Genomic DNA, 23,155 nt, shown 5'->3' on the forward strand with positions numbered 1-23,155 from the left:
TGGTTTTAGCTGAATCGATTTATCTTCCCACTGACTGAACTGTTCCTCGTCAGAACTGAACCTGACTAATGAAGATGGTTGCTTGTTTTGATACTGTCATTTTTATATTAGTAAATCAATGGTTTGCAGGCAGCTTCCTTAAATCTTTGAGCAAATTTTGGTTGGATTAAAGTGCAAAAGAGTTCTGTTAATGCATGTTTATTTTATACATGGTTGAGAAGTTGTAAACCCAGTGTGCAACAGTTTATTACGTGAATTGCATATGTGTGACACTGACAGTGACCCCATTCTGTCAAGAAGATATCTCATGAACAAATTTGAGATGTTGGCAACCTAGTATAGGCCCTTGTGAAAATAGCTGCTAAGGGCCAATAACCACCAGTGTTGGGTACCCAGAATAATGCGCAGGGAGTTGGTGGTTATTCTGGTGGTAGTAAATTATGAGATTTATGACTGAAACTACAGAAACAACTGCGAACTCTCCTTGAATCTCAACCAAGTCTCAACCTGCATGTGATGGCTCGATAGTGACATCTGGTGGTGGATTATCAAGACCCAACTCCACAAGAGTTAGACGTTTATATTCATTTAGATTGGGCGATGCACCATTTGTGTTAAACAGCATTTTGGGAATTTCACTAGATGAATGCGGCAGATGATGGCATATATTTCTATAGAAAAGAACATTTTGGAATGCAATTTGAATTTAGGCTATAGGTATAGTTCTCAATATTCCTCTGAGATCGATACAGTCCAATATTAATTTGATTTCTGATGATTCAATTCAAAGGAGCTTTATTGGTATGAAATACAATATATTTGGTAACTATAATTTAGCTGGGGTCCCCCTGGAACTCCCTCAAGGACCCCTGGGAGTCCGCGGACCCAACTTTGAAAACCACCGTGACCTACTGTTTCCCAAACAGTGTGTCGGGACCCATCTTTGGGTCGAGGACCAATTTCTATGGTTCGCGAGTAAATCTCCCTTTTCACGTTTCCTACATAAAACATGTAGGCTACCTGGATATATTTTCAAGGGATAAAAAAAAAGGTGAAACTAAAATAATACGATATTTAACATAAATAGCTCAAATGAAAACTCTTAATAGGGACCCCCAGGGGTCCTCGATGGAGTTCCAAGGGGTCCCCAGTTAAATGATAGTTCAGGAACCAACACATATTTGACCCTTATGGGCCTGTAACTCAGAGTGTACATAATGGTCCATTTGGTTCACTCTCGAGTTAAATTATTAACATTGATTTTACAATATAAATTGGGTTGGGGTGACGGGTCTCAGATGTCTGTCTAATGCCTATAATGTCAAACTGGGGGTCCTTAAATGGTTGAATCACTGCCGTCGCTGGCACATCTTTTCAAATGGGGGTCCGCGGGCGAATAAGTGTCCATTTGGGGGTCCTTGATGTGAAACAGTTTAAGAAGCACTGCTGTATCGTAAATAAAAGCGTCTATCTATTCTGCATCTAGCATGACATGAGGCAAGAGCAAGACCCAAATTCAGAGAGAACATTTTTAACTCAAATCTTTGCTTCTGGGGGTCCCTGGAACAAAATATTTCAAGAGCATGGGGGGTCCGTGGCCAAATACATATCATTTTGGGGGTCCTTGACATGAAAAGGTTGGAGAACCACTGATTCTACAAATCCTAACAGTTTTCTGAAAATAAAGTGTTTCTCAGTGTTTCTCAAACTTTGTCACGTAAAGGACCCCCAAAATGATAAAGGATATGTATTTTTCCACGGACCCCCATCTCAAAATATTTTGTTCCAGCCAGGGACCCCCAGAAGCAAATGTTCACTCCGAAGAATAGATACAATAAATACAGACTGTAATGTCCCTTTAAATGTCCACCCCTCCCACATGTGTCTGTGGTGTGTGAACACACCAGCGCCCCCTGTCGCCCGCCAGCCGCAGTACAGTAGCTAGTACACTTTCCAACACATCAACAATGATGAGCACCTTCGCTCATCATAATAATGACAAATCCAGTGTTATTCCAGCGAACAAGCAGAACGATCGCCGCGTTTAAGTCAGCGTCGCGCACCGCCAGACCCCGTCTACCATAACCCGAGCCGCTCATCAGCCAGTCGCATCGGTAAGTTGGACATTTCCTTGTGTTTTTCACCATCCCAGTGATTGGCTGTTAGCCACACAGCTAATGTTAGGCCGCAGTCTTTTGTATTTATCGTGCCATGCCTTATTTCCCCCCTCTGTGCTGCTGTGTTGGGGAGGACTGATCACGTTGTTTCACAGTGCACGCACGCACATATGATGACTCTATAAACGTGCACACCGTGCACGCCTCACGGTAATAAAGGGTAATAATAATAGTAATACCCAAATGATGCAGCGTTTGTTTGGGGAAGAAGCTAGAAACTAATATCAGCTTCCGCAAAATGTGATGCAGCAAGATTAGAAGAAGTGCCAAACTTGTTTAGGCAGGGCCCAAGTATGTCAGAGGAAAGCACCACGTTGTATTCTTTTGAACACTTCAGAACAATGTGTCCCTAGTTTGGACCTGCCACAGATCATGTGTCATTTTGTTTAATTTGTTGTCTTCTTGGTGCAAACTTCTGCAAAGGATGCAAAGAAAGATGCACGTTTTGTTTTTGGTGGTGTTGTGTTGTGCACGTTGCAACAGCTGCAGCACCTGTGTAACTAATTTCTACATGATTTGCTCTGCAGCATATAGCCTATTGCTGAATGTTGGCCAACTGCATTCTTCTACAGATGCATATCATTCACACGTAAATGTAATTATTTCCCCACGTTCCCCCAGTAAATTCACACGAAGAGGTTTATATATGGCCAAATGTATTTAGGGGGTTGGTGCAATGCCCTCAGCCACATAACAATAGTATACATGTACACAGCACATGAGAACAATGTATACGAAACATGTGAACAGTTTTGGAGTTAATTTCATGCTGCCACACAGAAACACCTAAATTAAACACCCACAATTAACCGTACTACCTCTTCGTCTGCAATTTCCTACTGTAAACAAGCAGACCTGTGGAAATGTGGGTCCAACCACAGCACACTGTACAGTACAGCACAGCACAGCACAGATCAGCTAGAAATATGTCAGTAACATTGCACTGGTGAGGTGGTGTTGTACACCCAGATGACATATGTATGTGGTGTGCCTGTAAGTGCACAGACCATTATCCTCCCAGTGATTCTCAAACCATCACATTTTGATCACCAAAACACTGAAAGTTTTACATTTACTGACCTGTAAGCGTCCATTTGGAGCCCCCTCAATGAACAGTGAGGCAGTAGTGAAGCCAGTATTTACATTTTGTGGAGGGACATTTTCGCGTGTAGATCTGTAGCTTGTGATATTCGTAGAAGCATTAATACGGACAGATAAAGGTGAACATGATGTCCTGTACATATTGAGTGAGTCATCTAAAAAATTGTGAGCACAATGTCAAAGTTAACAAATCGAGTTATGTTCAGACGTGTAGTGTACAGCGTGACACGACGGGGCTTGTACTGGAAATGTATTTTACTGAAAACCTTCAAACCTTCACAGAACATTTTAGTGACTCATTTAAGTGAAGCTGTTGACCTGCCTGCCCAGTGCCCACTTGCCCAGTCTTTTGTTAAGCAGTATCAGTCGCCTAATCACTGCGACAGAAATTTACATGCAACACAGTATGGGCACATTTTTGAGTAGTTTCTGGGGGGAGGTGATTTCCTCCCTGTCCATATTTAAGCAGAGAGAGACATCCCCCTTTGGTCAGTCTTTCAGGAAGGCCAGGGCAGGCAAGAAAGAGCTCACTTGGGCAAGCAGAGGCCTGCCTTCGCCTCGGTGGTTACGCTTCTCCCCTGAGGGTCCTTGGAGCCCACTTTGAGAACCACTGTCCTAGAGAGTGCGATGACTACGGTTCGAATCTGAGCCGCCCTGCGCGTGTCTCCTCTCTGTTCTTTGGGGTTCTTGTCCATTCTACACTGACCTATCTATATGTATAATCAGGTTGTATTGTGCTCTGACTTCTTTCTTAGTTGTAAACCGCTGAGATCAAAAAAGGGAAACCCAACCCGAGACTGAAGACATTGAGTTGTGGCCGTGTCTGCGATGGCTGGAGGTCGGAGAGGAGCGAACCGAACCACTTACTGCAGATCCCCGCTGAGCAGTGAGCCGGGCTCAGTGAGCAATGGCAACCACTCCACCAGCTCCCCGGTCACCGGGGTGCGATCTCGCACAAGGTGAGAGGTTGATTTGATACTTTTTATACTTTTTTTACAGAAATGTAAACGGAACGGAGGTACGGTAAGACATTTAGGCCAGGGGTCTTCAACGTTTTCAGGCCAAGGACCCCTTAGTTGAGAGAGCGATGAAGCAGGGACCCCCACGACCTTTTCACAGATTCCATATTGTTTAATTGTTTGACAGGCTGACAGCACAATCATCATTGTCAGTTTGTGTTTTCAGATACGTATTTAACCACTTGAACCGTCAATACATAACTTGACGTTTCCCTCTGTACCTAGTCTGCTCTTTTTTCCCCACTACACAAAACATCTTGGCCAAAGATAGTCGATCTACAAGCTACGAGCTTGTAGATCTGCTATTTTTGGCTAAAGTCCCCAGAATATGGACGCTAGGATTAAAGTGGTTAATATAAAAAAGGAGAAAAAGGCTTCTATCACACAAAGATGGAGGACCCCTTGTAACTCTGAGGACCACCTAGGGGTCCCGGACCCCTGATTTAGGCGAAAAGAAGAACATGAAAAAGTCCAGGGGACTCTATTGTGGGCCTGTCTATTCATTAAATTCATCAATGCAGCATAGAATATTTACGCATGAATACGTGTCATAATGACTCCTCCTGTCGGTATGCTGGGTTTAATCACACTCTGTACAGAAGTGTGGATAGCCACCTAGGGAGTGAGAACTAGAAGGTTGAGTTTTGCATTGTATTCTCTTGTCATTGCCTCTGCTGCTGTGTGCGGTGCACTGTTTGAATTCAAATTATTCCGTTGTATTGCTTCAGCCTGGAGCATACATATACATAATGTTAATGCCTATGCTACACATAAAATACACGCGCACACCAAGCATGGCAAAGACATCTTTAGTTATCGAAACAGTTGTCAACGTTTCGAGCGTTCGGTGTCTTAAATGTTAACCCTAACCTTTCATGTATTTTTGATGGTTTTGCTCTAAAGTACCAAGTGATGTCACAACTTCATTTAGAGGAAGTGCTCTTGAGCCCTTGAACCATAATACCGCAACACACAGTTGGCAAATTGACTGATTAGTTAAGTTAAAGTATTGTGTAATAAAATTACAAAATAGTAGAGGCAAGAATATACTGTACATTCCAGTGGATAACGCATACAAATTTACTACTTTCAACGTGGCGTCCCTATTTTTGGCATGTCGTTATAAGCACCCCCCAAAAAAAGAACTACTACAAACTCACAACGACTTAATAGGGCTCAAGTCGTTTAAACACTTAAACGTCTCTATTATCAGGGGTTGACACTAAGGTCTCAGAGGCACTTGCCAGCCCGAAAAGTAAATTGTCCCTTATAAAATGTAAGGTAAAATTTGAATTACCGTTCAATTTAACTCTTATTTCGTTTTACTTTCTGGGGCTGAGCGATAAAAACTGTCATACCTATTTTTTTATCCAAATACCTACTATGATTGAATAGGACTATGGGTTAACACCTATTTTATATAAGTGTAGCAACAGTGAAAACAGCACATTATTAACAGCACTATTCCACAGGCCAGAAGACGGAGCGCTCTGGCCACATTCAGGTGTTTAGACAGATATCTCGTGTTGTGTTTATAGACGGTTGCGTCCACCTCTCAAACTGAGCACTTGCCCAGTCGGGCAACCTGAAAGCAAACTCCACCTGCCCGAAGGTTTTATTTACCTGCCGGGGGCAGGTGGGCAAGCCTTAATGTCAAAGCCTGATAATACTTTGTCATATCATATGACCCTTTTGCCACTCTTCCAACTGTCTATGACAACACTGTTCCGGTCCTTTATGTCAGTGTTTCTCAACCTTTTTTCTGCATGGGCACACTTTTCACGTCCCAAGAATCCATGGGCACACCAACATAATACGGGGGTGTAAATATCGTCACTGTCGGGAAGAAACCTTGTATCTCCAAGTTACAAATTTGTACGTTTCTTCGCAAAGTAAAGCCCTGCTTCATCATACAAGGCTGTCGCACAACAGTAGTGAAAACAGCAGATCTACAAGCACACAACGCCTCGCACCGCGAGGCGTTGTGTGCTTGTAGATCGGCTGTTTTCACTAGTTTAAATAAATACAATACTAGCTTTCAAGCAGTTTCAAGGGGCACACTTGACCCTTCTCAGGGGCACACCAAAGGTCCCCAGGCACAGTGGTTGGTGGAAACACTGCTTTATGGTAGCTCACAGCTTGTTGTGCTTGCTTGCAGGAACGGCTCTGGGACGGGTATCTCCAGCCCGCCGCTCGCAGCCCAGACCGTGGTGCCCCTCAAGCACTGCAAGATCCCGGAGCTGTCGGTGGACCGCAACGTGCTCTTTGAGCTGCATCTGTTCTTCTGCCACCTCATAGCGCTTTTTGTCCATTACGTCAACATCTACAAGACAGTGTGGTGGTATCCGCCCTCACACCCCCCCTCGCACACATCTCTGGTAAATACCGAGTAGGGCATGTCACGATTATGACAATTCACTGTCACTCAAATAATTGCGATTAACGATTTAATTGTGTTTTTCTCGTTGACAATTACATTTCTGTTTGGCCTTGATGGGCTTTGAAGTTGCACATGGTAGATATGACACATTAATTAAATATACAAAGACATTACTGACACATTTGACAATTTATACTTAAAAAAGAACATTGATAGTGGAAATAGTCGATCTACAAGCTCAAAACGCGCCGCATCAAGATCTGCTATTTCCACAATTTTTTTACTCTAAAAAAATGTATATGAACATTTTTCAACATGGAAACGATTATGAAAAATAATCACAATTTTGTCAAATAATCGCGATTAGACTATTGTGACAGCCCTAATACCGAGGAGCCATGCACTCATCGACCGCGGTGCTTATCTCTGCTTATCATAGTGTTTATGTCGGCTCTTGTGATGTTACTGTATGCGTTTAGTGTAGGTAGGCCTTTCTGTCAATGATTACTTGATTGCAGTTGTGATTGCTGATTGATCAAATTGTGTCGGTTTAAATGTCTTAAATGTACAGCTTTCTTTGTGTTTTGTTGACGGAACAATTGGAAGACGGTGCAGTCATTTGTATCGTTGATCGATGTTGTATTGTATTACTGAAGGGTTTTGTGTTCTCTTCCAGAATTTTCACCTCATTGACTATAATATGCTGGTATTTACCGTCATCATATTGGCACGGAGGTTGATTGCAGCAGTCGTTAAAGAGGTAAGAGCACTTTTCTTCGGTCTTTAGTCGCAAGTTTACTATGAAAACGGTCACAGCTTGTCTGTGTGTATTCCTGTCTGTCACGCCTGACACTGTGGTTCTATGGGTGTGTCTGTGGTTCTATGGGTTTGTCTGTGGTTCTGTGGGTTTGTCTGTGGTTCTATGGGTTTGTCGCTCTGACATCATGCTCTGATGTCACTGTGATGTCAGGGGAACCACTCTTAAGGGAATGGGTTTGCCGCTCTGACATCACGCTCTGGCCTGATGTCCCTTTTATGGACATCACTGATGTCATCACGAGTCACACTTGCAAATGAATTACGACCTTGTCCGTTTTATGCCCATATATGGAGATCCCTGTCCGATGTCATCAATATTAAGCGCATATCTGGTAATACCCATATTTGGTAATGCCCATATATGGGCATGTTCTGACATCACATTGCTGACTATCATGCAGGGATCTGGTGCATCTGGTCTGATTGAGACCGTCAGGGAGCAGTTTACTATGAAAACCTCCACCGGCCGTCCGTCCGTCCGTCCGTCCGTCCGTCACACGTCACACCTTTGCCCTGCTCATATCTCCGCATCAGTATGACATCACACCACATGTGTACACAAACCTTTGTGTACGTTGCTGTGGCAACAGTCTGTTGTTGCTGGTCTGTTAGTGTACGTTAGCAACCACCTTAGCAACCATGGTTTTACCCTAGCAACCAACTGTTTACCCTAGCAACCAACTGTTTACCATAGCAGCCATGTTTTTTTACCCTAGCAACCAACTGTTTACCATAGCAACCAGATACGCAGAGCAGGGATCTCCATATATGGGCATAAACAGGTGACATCACACTGATGTCAGATACTCAGAGCAGGGATTTCTCCATAATATATGGGCATAAAAGGGATTCTGTTAGGGATCTCCATATATGGGCATAAAAGGGATTCTGTTAGGGATCTCCATATATGGGCATACAAGGGATTCTGTTAGGGATCTCCATATATGGGCATAAAAGGGATTCTGTTAGGGATCTCCATATATGGGCATAAAAGGGATTCTGTTAGGGATCTCCATATATGGGCATAAAAGGGATTCTGTTAGGGATCTCCATATATGGGCATAAAAGGGATTCTGTTAGGGATCTCCATATATGGGCATAAAAGGGATTCTGTTAGCTGTTAGTGATCTCCATATATGGGCATAAAAGGGATGCTGTTAGGGATCTCCATATATGGGCATAAAAGGGATTCTGTTAGGGATCTCCATATATGGGCATGAAAGGGATTCTGTTAGGGATCTCCATATATGGGCATAAAAGGGATTGTATCCCAGATGATGCCCTGTTAGGAGATCCACACTAACAGAATCCATATATGGTCCTACCGACAGCTGTTATAAGCCAACCCTGGCGATAAGGTCTGAGTCGAAGAAATGCTTCTTTCCTGGCAAGAATTGCCCCTTTATACTGTAGGGCTCGTTTGTGTATTGTATGACATCACGCCACATCATCGGCTGAGGACTGTGTGATGTCATCATATCTCCATATATGGAGACATAAGTTGCTCATGCCCAAATATGGGCTGGTGAGGTCAGACTTAGTGTGATGCGTAGGTTATCTCCATATATGGAGATTCAACTTCAATGAGTAACCATGGCAAACTGTCAACTGCCCGTATGTCTTGATAATTGGTAAAACAAACTTTTGGCCTATTTGGTATACATCACTGGCCAGATGGCCAGATGGCCAAGAATTGGCGCGACTTAGGGCGAGGTCGCATGTCGCCATGAGGCCTCTTACTACTTAGTAAATATGTATTTCCATAATCCTCAGCGTTTCTCCGATGTACATTTGGTCCTCATTGTGTGCAGATGATAATGCAGTTGCGTGTGCAATTATTCCATTTGTCATGATACATCTGGTCCTAATAAGGGCTAGTTTGATACAGCTGCAGGTAATGGAGCTGATGCTATAAATAGGTCTTGGAACAAGCAGTTTCAAGTCCCAAAATATCCTCCCACCCCACCGCTTACCAAAACAATCTGAAAAAGCCTATGCTGTGCTCTGCTTTTGAAACATGTCACCCGTGTGTTATCTGTCCATTTATCCATCTATGTTGTTCCTCCGTTTTCCCTTCCTCCCTCCCAGGCGTCTCAGAGTGGGAAGCTGTCGTTCCCTCACTCCATCTTTTTAGTTATGGCACGCTTTGCAGTGCTGACGCTGACCGGTTGGAGTCTGTGTCGCTCTCTCATCTACCTGTTCAGGACATACTCGGTCCTGAGCCTGCTGTTCCTCTGTTACCCGTAAGTATGCGCCAGACACCAGGCCACTGACGTGGCTCTGATACTTGTAGGGCTGCTCAGTTAAATTTAGGCCTTGAATTATTGAATGCTTTAACCAGTGAAAAATAGCAGATATACAAACTCACGGCGCTGTGAGCTTGTAGATCTTCTATTTTTGGAAAAAGACGTGAACATGTGTGCAAATCTTTGAATATATGTATTTTCAAAGCGAACGCTTGTAACTCAAATTTTGCTTCTGGGTGGTCCCTGGAACTAAATATTTTGAGATGGAGGTCCTTGGCCAAATAAATATAATTTTGGGGGTCCTTCACATGAAAAGGTTTGAGAACCACTGACATAGTAGTCTCTCAAGAACAGACTAACTGAGCTCCAGTTAGGTGAAAAGGACCTTTTCTTTGATGCTGGCGAACCAGGTTGCTGTCATAGAAACATAGGTTTTTCAAAAAATCTTAGAAGGATTCAAAAGACACTTATAGAATCGGGTCAAAATTCTAATTTTCACGATTTTTCAAAAATAGCAGATCTACAAGCTCGCAACGCGGCACTCGGTGCCGCGTTGTGAGCTTGTATATCTGCTATTTTTCAATAGTTAAAGCATAAAATAATAATACACAACTAGAAATACTGTTCCTTCGAAACAGTGTGGGCTCGATTCCAACCCAACAAATAGGATACTTTAAGGTACTGTAAGGTACAGTACCTTACAGTATTGTACTGTACCTTACTATACTGTACTGCACCTTACTGTACTGTACTGTACTGTACTGTACTGTACTGTAACTTACTGTACTTTACTGTACTCTACTGTACTGTACACTGGGTGAAAAGAGAGATTATCTGACATATACTGGTAGAGTATATGACCCATTTTGTACCATTTTGTACCAGTATACTGGGATATACCCACATTATTGGAAGTTTTCAGTTCAAGAGAGATTTTCAGGCATATTCCCCTGATATTCTGCCCCCAGCTAGACAAAGGCACAGCAGGGTGTGCCTTTGTGTGCCTTTGTCTAGCTGGGGGCAGTATATCACCAATTATCACTGAATACAGAGGAATATGCCAGAATATCCCTAAAAAAGTATATACCCAATAATGTCGGTATATGCCCAGTATATCTGTAAATAAACTGTCATATACTCTACCAGTATATGTCAGATAATCTCTCTTTTCACCCAGTGGTACTTTACTGTATTCTACTGTAACTTACTGTACTTTACTGTACTCTACTGTACCTTACTGTACTGTACTCTACTGTACCTTACTGTACTGTACTGTACCTTACTGTACTATACTATACTGTACTCTACTGTACCGTACTGTACCTTACTGTACTGTACTCTACTGTACCTTACTATACTGTACTTTACTGTACTCTACTGTACTTTACTGTACTCCACTGTACCTTACTGTACTTTATTCTACTTTACTGTACTTTATTGTACTTTACTGTACTCTACTGTACCTTACTGTACTGTATTGTACTTTACTGTACCTTACTGTACTGTACTCTACTGTACCTTTCTGTACTGTACCTTTCTGTACCTTACTGTACTTTACTGTACTCTACTGAACCTTACTGTACTTTTACTGTACTCTACTGAACCTTACTGTACTGTACATATTCTATGTGTTCTAGATCTACATTTTTGATTCTGTGTTTGGGAACCAGCAACTGTCAAATGGACTCCAACTGTAGTGGAGTATATTGAGTGCATATACTGTAGGCTAACAATCCCAGATCACATCTGTCCTCCACTATGTCTATAACCAAGGCGTTCTTCTATGTGGCCACTCCAGACTGAGGAGTGGAGCATGGCTTTTATTGTGTTTGTGGATCTGACTTGGAAATGCATTGGTTTTGATATCTCCCTGACAACCAACAACAACCACTAATATGGCTGACTGTCCCTGCGGGCTCTAGGATATATGGCTATGGGATTTACATCCCATCGCCCGGACTTGATTCTTGATCACAGCTGTGTAATCAGTAGAGTGGAGAGGGACATTTATTTATAGTTTTAACTATAACTATAGTTTTATACATCACACAGCTTAGACATTTGGATCAAATCAGAGAGCAGACCTGTGTGAACGCAATGATATAGATAGCATATCTGAAGTGTGAACACTGCAGCCACAGCGCCTTAACATAAACATGGGTCTATTATCCTTCTCTCCACTCTACTAAACCCATTGGAAATGCATTGGGTGCTTAAAGTTAAACATTTTTATTTTTTTATATTTATACTACAAAACATTTCAAAACCAAAAATACAAGCACACGTGTCCTCAGTAAGCTGAACACATAAAAATTTGAATGGTGTTGAAAGGTGTAAGCGTTTAAGAGATGAAGCGCGCCAAAGTTTTGAGGAGATACACATATAGCTATAAATAAATAATGAAGATAACATACGTGTGCTCGCCTTCCAGGCGAGCCCACAATAATGTGTACCCGTTCTAAATGGGTTAATCACATTTCAGTTTCACTTTTTGGCTTACAGGATTATGGATTATGGAAATGAGCTAATCGAGATAAACCCAGATAAAACATTCGCTTTCACAATGGTGCTCAGGTTTTATCTTGTGTTTATAAATCACTGTATGCTTATGTAGTCAATCAAGTCTTGCGTACACAATCTTCAGATGCTACAGAGAGTCTGAAATTACGCCTCTTGAAAGTTACGAACAAAAGCTGTCATCTGTTTGTCATTTCCGTTCATGTAAAATATCTTTGATATATAGTTTTGAAATGAAATTCCTAAGCAACCTAGATTTGATTTGACTAATTAGATTTACAGTAGGACTTATTTATGCAAAGAAGAAGAGGCAGTGGGTGTTCTTGTTGGCTGTTTTGGCCCAACAGTCTTTCTCGAGAGCCTAACCCTTATGAGTCTGTGATTCAGAGAGTGTGGCCTGTAAGGAATAGGCACTGGCTCAGCACTGTTGTTCACTTCTGCCCTACACCTGGCTTTAAAAAAGGAAATTACATGACCTGACATTCTAAAGTTCCAAGAAAATCCTCTTTAAATGTAATCCTGTTAAATAATCGTTTAACATCCAGTATCCAGTATCAAGCTTAAATAATTGATTATGATTTGTGCCATAATCGAGCAGCCCTAGGTGCTTGTCATACTGATATCCATTCATCCATGATCCATGAACAAGTACAGTGTTGCCCGATCCCGATCACGTGATCGGATCGGCCGCCGATATGGCCGTTTTTATGAAATCGGAGATCGGGAAAAAAATATCGAAAAAAAAAAAAAAAAGTTTTTTTTTTCTTTTTTTCAAAAAAATATTTTCGGGGAGTACTGAAAGTTACAGGTAAGGTGAATGCGATATGAAATGTAAGCTTACCATAATCACAGTAATCCTTAATCATTTTCAATCATATTCAAGGGCTTTTGGAGAAATGAGACAGACAGAGCACTGCAGAGGGAAGGTGATTGTGTCAGACTCTGTGTCCAGCTGGCAGCTGATGCCATTAAGTAGTAATTGGCCCCTTGTTAATGGATCAAAGGAAGGCAATTATGTCTCTCTGCACTGTCAACTAGCTGCTACAGATGCATACTTTTCAAGCACACTGGTTAATTGGTTCTTAACTTATTTTGTTTCAACTTTAAAAATGGCCAATGTTTTACCAGTTTTTATATAGTTTGTTGATTATTTTTGATGCTGTAATGGTCTATTTTATTTTATTTTTGGAGCGGTGAAAGCGCTCCCAATAGACAGGTATGTCCGTGGGTATGTCTGTGGGTGGGTGGGTGGGTGGCTGGCTGGCCGTGTCCGTAGCCTGGCAATACCTTGAGTGGCCACACACAACACACTAGTTAAAGGAGGGGCGCTGTTTTGTGCAGGCCAGGCACACTCAACACACACACACACACACACACACACACACACACACACACACACACACACACAGGGTATAGCTGCTCAGATTCACCGCTCCACTTCGAACCGAGGTTTGATTTTTTGAGATATTAAACAGGTTTTAAAAGTCCTTAAATCGTGACTTCACTGCCAAATTTCAAAGGCCACACCAAAGGTCCGCTGCACAATGATTGAGAAACACTGCACTAGTAGGCCTATATCACTATACACTACTCATAAGCTTTGTTTTTAATTTGTTGATTCAGTGCTGCACTAAGTGATAGAATGAATAGATTTTTTTTTCTTAATGCCTTGCCAAAAGATCGGATCGGGAAAGATCGGGATCGAATCGGAAGCAATAATATTTGATCGGTATCGGATCGGGAGCAAAAAAACCCTGATCGGGGCATCCCTAACATTTGGTGATGGCGTTGATTTATTTTATTTTATATTTTAAATGTTTATGTTAAAGAGACTGGGTAGGAGGTGGGGTTCCTAAGAGTGTGATGTAAAAGCAAAATGGCTACGGCATGACTATAGTACATTGCTGGTCATCAGAAGCCATCGTCGTTATCTCTTCTGCACGGCAGTGATTAAGAATAGAAGTTTAGCTTGCTGCATTAGAACCTGGATGAGTACATCTTAACTTCAATATACCCCAATGTCTTTTGCGTGCTGTCGCCCACAGATTTGGAATGTACATTCCCTTTTTTCGCCTGAGCTGCGACTTCCGGCGAGCGGGCCCGCTCTCGCCCATCGCGAGCATCGGCTCGAAGGAGGTGGGCGGCATGGGCCGGGGCCGCGACTATCTGACGGTGCTCAAGGAGACGTGGAAGCAGCACACCAGCCAGCTGTACGGCGTCCAGGCCATGCCCACGCACGCCTGCTGCCTCTCGCCAGACCTCATCCGCAAGGAGGTGGAGTACCTGAAGATGGACTTCAACTGGAGGATGAAGGAGGTGCTGGTCAGCTCCATGCTCAGTGCTTACTACGTAGCCTTTGTACCCGTCTGGTTTGTCAAGGTGAGAAGCTGGGCAGTGTTTTACCTTTTTTTTTTTTTTTCAGTAGTCTGTAAATCTGTAAATGTATCTGTATTTTATGACACATTTTGTCACTGTGAAATCTCTATAAAGTAGGCCAATACATTATTACAAACTACATCTAATTCATAGTTTTAAAACTAAGATAATTCTATTCAATTCAGCGGTCAATATCTTTCCACATGGACTTGCCATGGACAGAAAAAGATGGGGATTGTTCTTATCAGAGTACTCCACCGATGCATACTCTTAGAGCAGAATTTATTTTGGTTCGGCTCTGTCTACACTACAATATGACGTCATTCAGCGGTTCAGTGCTGCAGAAGATTTTGAACCGAACCGATAAATTTGGCTCTAAAAGTGGGGTATGCATCGGCCCTTACACTACACTAGGCCTAATAAAACTGATATTCTTTGTACCACACTTACCTCTTCTAATCAGCCTTGTGGTTTTGATGCTCCCCCTGTAGAGCACACAGTCTAATCATCCTTGTGGTTTTGATGCTCCCCCTGTAGACAGTGTAGAGCACACAGTACTTCTAACCAGCCTTGTGGTGTTGATGCTCCCCCTGTAGAGCACACAGTACGTGTGTGTTACCTCTTCTAACCAGCCTTGTGGTGTTGATTCTCCCCCTGTAGAGCACACAGTACGTGGATAAACGCTGGTCCTGTGAACTGTTCATCCTGGTGTCGGTCAGCACCTCCATCATCCTGATGAGGCACCTGCTGCCGCCGCGCTACTGTGACCTGCTGCACAAGGCCGCCGCGCACCTGGGCTGCTGGCAGAAAGTGGACCCGTCGCTATGCTCCAACGTTCTACAGCACATGTACGTTCCACATGGTTTTACACTGTTTTTGAGAACCTTACCACAACAACTGCATTTTGGTGCTTGTACCTGTGTAGGGGATTTTACCAATAAGCCCTACTGCGGGGGCAACAAGCTAAAAACATTGGCTGACGCGTGTAGTGTGTAGTATTAACTCAATGTCCAGAGTGTAGATATAAAGTTGGATATGCCAATCCGTTTATTGACTAAGCACAAAAATGATATGCAAAACTCTTAAACAATGAACGCCGATCTGCACAGCATACATTTAGACACGGTAACACAACAACACGGAACGCGGTCGAAAACCGTTTGCTTCCCAACTCCTTGTACCCACCTGGCTGCCATCAAGGCCAGGTATATATCAAGTTACCATGGCAACCAACAGTGATTGACAGCTGACAGCAGCGCCATGGCAACCAACTGAAGTTTACATGACAACAATGACAATATTGGCAAGGCCAGACCATTCTTTTCAATTAACCAAATACAAATAAACAATAATGTAATTTGGCTCCAACAACCTGTATAGGCCAGGGCTCGAGACTAAGGTAATTAGTATATTACCTTAGAATTTGTATATATTATTTTACGTGCCGGGGACGTAACAATATGTAGGCCTATTTGGGACGAGAATGAATCTCCCCTGGGAACAGGGTTTCCGCGAGGAGATTTTTTGGGCCGACCACCTTGGCAAGCAGGATTATATTTTACCGGCCGATGGATGGATCGGCCATATAATAATTAACGTCACATGCACATGCGTGTTTGCAGATACTGTGTGTGCAATGTGCACCCAACTGATAATTACCTACACCATTTTATGTTAGCACTGGGCTTCTTTACACTTTATCACATTATGTAATCTGAATCTGTTCCTGTTTTTATAGTTAAATAATCTAGTTATCCAGAGGTATCACTTGCCAAAAAAGAAGCGTGGCCGTGAGGGAACTGCTTGCGTGCCGCTGCAACACGGTTAACAGTAGCCTTGGTCTTTACATCTCATTCAACCTTAATAATGCAAACATACATTTGTTTTGTTAATGTTATGATTGACTTTTGCCTCGAGTTCCCTGCAATCAACGTGTCACCACCACATCCTTTTCTGCGATCAGAAAGTTATTCACTGCGTGTGCTTGCTTGTATTATAATATATCCATGTGATTAGACGGAGTTCGGGACCCTTTTTTATTATTGTCAACTTGGTCCAGCTTGGTTCAGAATACCTCAAAACCCTGGTTCTGTTTAACATAACAGTAAACGACTCGGAGCGAACCACACACCACTGATTGAGAGACAAGCTGCTGGAGCTGTCGAGTGCAGCGCGTTGCAACGTGTTGTGAGCTTGTAGTGCTGATATTTTCAATGCGCTTAACCATCGTACGACGAGTAGGCTGATCTATAACTGTGCACAGCACAACAGAAGCAGCAGCAAGCTCAGCTGTCGGGTTTTAAACCATGCTGGCAGTGTCATATAATCATATAATCATACAATGTTTTTTAATTAAGATTTTAATGGTTGTAGCCTACTACTAATAATAATATGAATAATAGGCTTAAATGATAAAATGGCCTAAGAGCCATTTTCCCAACCGTGGCCGGTGGTCTTTATAATTATCGGCCAATTAAACATTTTATCGGTCAATGTGTTGCGTCGCTCCTCTTGCCTACTAGGGGTGGGGCGGTATCAACATTTTGTTATCGCGGTTACCGTCCTCCCATTTACCGCCGGTATTGCGGTAATTACCGCACCCCCGTATCTATTAATTAAGGTTCGGCGATAAGACAAAATATTCCTATCATCTGCCCAAAATTCGTCTCTCCACGGTAGTATAAGCCCGACTGCTCGAGTTCCCCGTACAGCACAGTGGGTCTGGCTTTTGAAAGTAGCAGATCTACAAGCTCACAACGCGTTGCGTTCGCAACGCGTTCTGAGCTTGTAGATCTTTGCAGTGTCGGGTTACTATAGTAACGTAGGCTACAGAGGCGTCAATTGGGTATGGCAAGCTATGGCACCTGCCATACCTAGGCTACAGGGGGAAATAATAAAATGTACTTTCATCGTGCCTGTTGCTAAGGTATGGCAACATGACTGGTGTCTGTCATGTTGCCATACCTTAGCTTTTTCTGAACTGACGCCACTGGTAGGCTACTGGGGCTTCAGACACTGCACGCTGTATGTGAACAAACCAGATGAGACGGGTATAGTGATTGTGTGTACGGTCTGTGATTATGCAAACTCACGTCTCAAATCGCATTGATTGAGTGGTGATATAAACATAGTAAACAGGTTTTAGTTACCAGACTTGACAAAGTTGACAGAAAAGGTTGTAGTCGAACAACGACGGGCACACGCGCTATTGTAAAAGTACTCACTAGCGCTGGTTTCATTTTCGGTTTAGTCCTCGCGCTCCGGCGGCTCCGCCCGTATGAATAAAAAAGAAACGGCCACGAGGTATGTATAAACAAACTTGTGTGAGTTGTGTCGTGTGGATTATGGAGAAAGTTTAACTCTGCTGAGGCTACGAGGCTACTGCACTGCTCCAGTGTCTACTGTGTCTCACTCTGTCAGAGACTGTGACGGGCCAAGCTCCCAATTGTTCCAAACATGTGGTGCGCGGCCCAGAGCAGAGCGGCATGAAGCGCATGCGGTCCTCGCTTCTCCCCCGTTTTAAAACTCGCTCGTTCTCAATAAAAATAGCCTATTTTTTGTCTTTTTTGACCGCGGTAAGGACCCTGACACCGCGGTAGGCCGCGGTATACCGCGATACGGCGGTACGGCGGTTACCGAACCCAGCCCTATTGCCTACCAGTCGATTTTTGACCTCTGATAGCAGGGGGTGGCAGAACAGGCAGAGAGGGGTTGAGAGCTCTTGTTGGATGTTTGGCCTCGCAAGCAGGGGTAGTGGGGGAAAGCTTTTGACATCTTTCAACCAACTTCATTCAACTTACAGTCAAAGTTAAGTGTGTAGCCCGCTTATGAGTTGAGACAAATAAATCTTGTAGATTCTCTATTCTACTGAGCGGGTCTCTTGATTTACAAGCTCTCTCTTACGGTCCCGGGGGAAATTACTTGCTCCGCAGAAATAGCTGACTGGACTAAGAACGTAATTACTTAACCACTTAAGCCCCATTTTATACTGTGTCGTACAACTGTGTAGCACAGTGGAAATAGCTGATACACAAGCTTGCGGGTTTGTCAATTCAACTCTATGATGTCATGTTGAATTATTCGGCAGGCAGCGCTGAAACTGTTTAAACGCCTTCTTATTTGGGCTAATGTGACTACAAATAACATTTCTCTCTCCGTCTCCCTCCACACAGATGGACAGAAGAATACATGTGGCCCCAGGGCGTCCTGGTCAAACATAATAAGAACGTCTACAAAGCCATGGGCCACTACAACGTGGCAGTGCCCTCAGATGTGTCCCACTATCGCTTCTATGTGAGTATCGCCAGCTGTGCACACACTCACACAGGTCCCCGTCAAGTTGGGCTGGCCACAGTAAATACAGGGTTCCCACGGTCATGAAATTCCTGGAAATATTTTGAAAATTTAGAAAAATATTTTTCCAGTACTGGAAAAGTTTTGGAATTGATCAAGGTTCCTGGAAGGTCCTGGAGAAAACTAATACCTCTGAAATGGCAAATTAAACATTGGCCAAATTGTCAAATATTAGAGGGAGAAAGTGTGAAAATAGCAACGCCTCGCATTGCGAGGCGTTGTGAGCATGTAGATCTGCTATTTTCACAATAAAACCGTGGTATACAAAATTCCTCAACTCTTAGTGCTCGTCAGGGTGCCAGTAGTCTCGCGTGGCCAGACTGTTGCCTCCACGATTTGGTCAAATGCTCCCGGCATACAGTCTGGCAAACCGGAGGAGAAATGATGAGTGCGAGATGAAGCGGAAGTGAAGCCCCTCTCGTCACTTCCGTTTCAGTCTCACATCGCACACATTTATCATTATATAAATAAAAATCATATAAGCATGTTTAGCTTGCTGCTTAGCAGAAATGACATTTTAAAATATATTTTCTTGAACGGTAATGCCCGTTTCCATTACTCGCCGTTAGGGAGCTGCTGTTCCAGACTCTATATAGCATTCAGAGATTGTGGAATAGTTGTCTGGCTACGCGAGAGTAGGGTGCCGGGGTTCCCAGTTCAAATATTATTATTTCAGGGGTCACGGCCTGAAAAGGTTGAGAACCACTGGCATACACTACCTGTCTTTGGGCATTGCGCATAGGACTCGCTATTGAGCTGAATTATTGTTATATAGTCTTGGAAATTGGGTTAAATATTCTGGAAAGGTTTTGGAAAAGTTTTGGAAATTAATTGGTAAAAATGTGTGGGAACCCTGTAAATAACTCCAAAGGCCCACTGTGAACACAGCACTCAATTTGAATCCCATGGTAGGAAGCAAGGCCTGTTTTAACACCATTTACGCTAAAACGTGTTTTTTTTTTATATCACCGCGCTTGACCACCATATACGCCAAAAGGCATCTTATTATTGTCTTATAGTAAACTGCCGTCTCCCCTACCCTGGAGTTATGCAGGAACTTGGTTTCCCTTGATGCGTCGGGAGGAAACGGAATCAGGAAATGATGTTACTTGGAAGCAATGCAATGCAGGAAAAATTACAATTACAATTGCAAATGCAGGAAAAAGGAATCTCTGAATCTACCTCCAGATCGCGTCCTTGTTTAAAACTAGCCCTTCTCCTACAGACCATAACAAAAGCACAGATGGCCGCGGTTATCATTTCTCTTTACCGGGTGAAAAGACGAATCGCCGTTCGTTGCTGGAAGTAATCTGATTAGATTTGGACTAGCCTAGGGTCCCTTCACTTTTCGGGGGTTTGATCCGGTCGGGAGCGGAAACCACTTTACGTCATGTTGTAGTCCTAGATGGACTACACTTTGGCCGGAACTATCAAACCGGATTCAGTTTTAACCCAAAATAATTCCCCTGCGCTCAAGGACATACTTTTAGGGCCTACCTAATAAACACCTTGATGCGGCGTAGTTTTGCTTTTGGAAAAATCGTTTGGTATATGCATCTTTTAGTCCAACTCGTAGCGACTGGCAAGACTACACTAGGCTACTCGAGCATTTTAATAGGGATTGGGGAAACAAACGGGGGGAAACAAAACAAAGCGACGCCGCTTATTCTGCTTGTGGTTTCCGCCTAGACTGGATCAACGGCCCGTTGTAAACGAACACCAGGCTTTCCCCCAAGAAAGCCTGGTGACGCGAGGTTAGATTTGGACTGTGGTGGTGTTCAGGGAGCCTTGAAAATAAGGTAAAATCAATGAAAAGCTCTGGCAGAGGTGAAATGACTAATGAATGCCTGGCAGCTAATGTTAATAATCATTGCAGGCACCACTCATTGGGTTACTTTATTCATTTGTAAGTTGAGGCTGTACTGACATGGAACCTCTTTTGTAAGAAAAGGCTGACAACTTCCCTTTCTAAAGGCGTGTGATGGGTTTGATGTATTACAATGACATGGAGTACTCGTGTTACCGAGATGAACAGCTCTCCAACATCACTCACAAGCAAGGATTATGTTTCAAATAAAGATAAAATAAAGATGAGATAGACTTTTTTATTGATCCCCGTGGTGAAATTCAGGCGTCGCAAAAGCATTTAAGTGCAGAGAGATGATAAGGAAAAAAAGAGAAATTAAACAAATCGACTTGGTTTTGCACCACACATCTGCGCGTTGTCTGAATTATGTACAAATATGAATGAATAGACATTGCCAATGAATATATGAATGGTTTATATGAGACTTGATATATGCACAGTGACAGCCGGCCTTCAACTGTGAATATCTGGATAATATCAACAGTGAATATTATAATGAGTGTGTATATATTAGGGATGGGACGATAAGCGATATCATTGTTTATCGTGATTAAAAAATACTCACGATAATCGTATCGTGGAGATTTAATTTATCGTGATATCGTCCTCCGTCATGCACTGGGATCAATTCACCTTTTATTTGCCGAGCTGCATATCCGGTACCACTTAAACCGTCTATAATTGGTAAAAGGTATAATATAAGTACTCGATACAGTCTTTTTTTCACTCTATCAAATGTCCAAAAATAGCCGATCTACAAACTCACAACAAGTCGCGTTGCGATGCGTTGTGAGCTTGTAGATCGGCAATTTTTTGGCAAATGTTCTGCCCCAGGATAATGGATGTTGGGGATATTTTGATTATCGTGATAATATCGTAAATCGCAATTTCTTTTGTCACAATCGTGATATGAAATTTTCATATTGTCTCAGCCCTATAGTATTATATATTGTCTATCAACAATGTAACAGTTCATAGCAGTAGTTGTCATAAGGCATCTGTCATGGTTCTGTAGTGTACATCACAGTAGTCACTCTACCCGAAATATCTTTGCCGAACATAGCCGATCTACCGGTTCGCAACGCGTCGCACAATTGTTCGCCCTAGGGATGCTAGAGTTCAATCAATCCGGAAACCCCTTTTGGGGTTGTTGTTGTATACAGCAAGTAATTGTTTTGAATAAATATATGAATCGTTTTTTAGACTCTGCCTCCGGTCTAAATGGGCTAAAGGTGGGAGAATAGTTATAGAATGATATGTTTTTTTACTCTCTCCCTTTCTCTCATTTCCCATCCCTCTAGTTCTTCTTCAACAAGCCTTTACGAATACTGAACATCCTCATCATTCTGGAAGGCGCCATGATATTCTATCAACTCTACTCGTTGATATGCTCGGAAAAGTGGCATCAGACGATATCGCTGGCGTTGATCCTCTTCAGCAACTACTATGCGTTCTTCAAGCTCTTAAGAGACAGAATAGTCCTAGGGAAGGCTTATTCATATAGAAACAGCTCATCAGACCAGAAGGTCAGTTAAAGTCCCGAGTTATTGTTGGCCAAACTTCACCATGGAACAAGAAAACATGCATGAGAGCTTTGTATTTTTTCTACAACTGCATTTTTGTCTCACCGTTGTTTTTTGTTCTGATCTGCCATAATAAAGAAAAACATATTTTTGTATTACTTTAAAAATGTTTGCCTCTCTTGTGCAGTATATTTTCATACGTAGCTCTTTAAAACCCATTTAGGCGGCCTAGGATTATTGACTGCTTTAACTATTGAAAAATAGCAGATATACAAGCTCACTGGCCGCGCTGCGAGCTTGTAGATCTGCTGTTTTTGAAAAATTGTGAATATTTGAATTTTTACCCGATTCTATAAGTGTCTTTTGAATCCTTCAAAGGTATTGAAAAACCTATGTTTCTATGTCAGCAATCTGGAGAGCCATCGTCAAAGAAAAGGTCCTTTTCACTTAACTGGAGCTCACTTAGTCTGTACTTGAGAGACTACTATGTCAGTGGTTCTCAAACTTTTTCATGCGAAGGACCCCCAAAATGATATTTATTTAGCCACGGACCCGCATCTCAAAATATTTAGTTCCAGGGACCACCTAAAAGCAAAATTTGAGTTACAAACGTTTGCTTTGAAAATGCATATATTCAAAGATTTGCACACATTTTCACGACTTTTTCAAAAATAGCAGATCTACAAGCTCGCAGCGTGGCACTCGGTGCCGCGCTGTGAGCTTGTATATCTGCTATTTTTCACTGGTTAAAGCATTCAATAATCCTAGGCCTAAATG

At 42.6% G+C, this 23,155-nt stretch overlaps 1 protein-coding gene across 1 annotated transcript; it reads left to right on the forward strand.

Moving 5' to 3' along the window:
• The first annotated feature begins 1,968 nt into the window (after positions 1-1,968).
• Positions 1,969-22,441, forward strand: tmem39b (transmembrane protein 39B). The gene is made up of 9 exons (XM_080750670.1): positions 1,969-2,114; positions 4,034-4,237; positions 6,456-6,675; positions 7,354-7,437; positions 9,585-9,739; positions 14,305-14,638; positions 15,296-15,483; positions 18,808-18,928; positions 22,157-22,441. The coding sequence occupies exons 2-9, from the start codon at positions 4,107-4,109 to the stop codon at positions 22,388-22,390; spliced, it is 1,467 nt and encodes a 488-aa protein (XP_080606796.1). The 5' UTR covers positions 1,969-2,114; positions 4,034-4,106; the 3' UTR covers positions 22,391-22,441.
• The last annotated feature ends 714 nt before the right edge of the window (positions 22,442-23,155 follow it).

This window comes from Nannobrachium achirus (genome assembly GCF_963921795.1).
Source record: "Nannobrachium achirus genome assembly, chromosome: 20".
Taxonomy (NCBI): Eukaryota; Metazoa; Chordata; class Actinopteri; order Myctophiformes; family Myctophidae; genus Nannobrachium; species Nannobrachium achirus.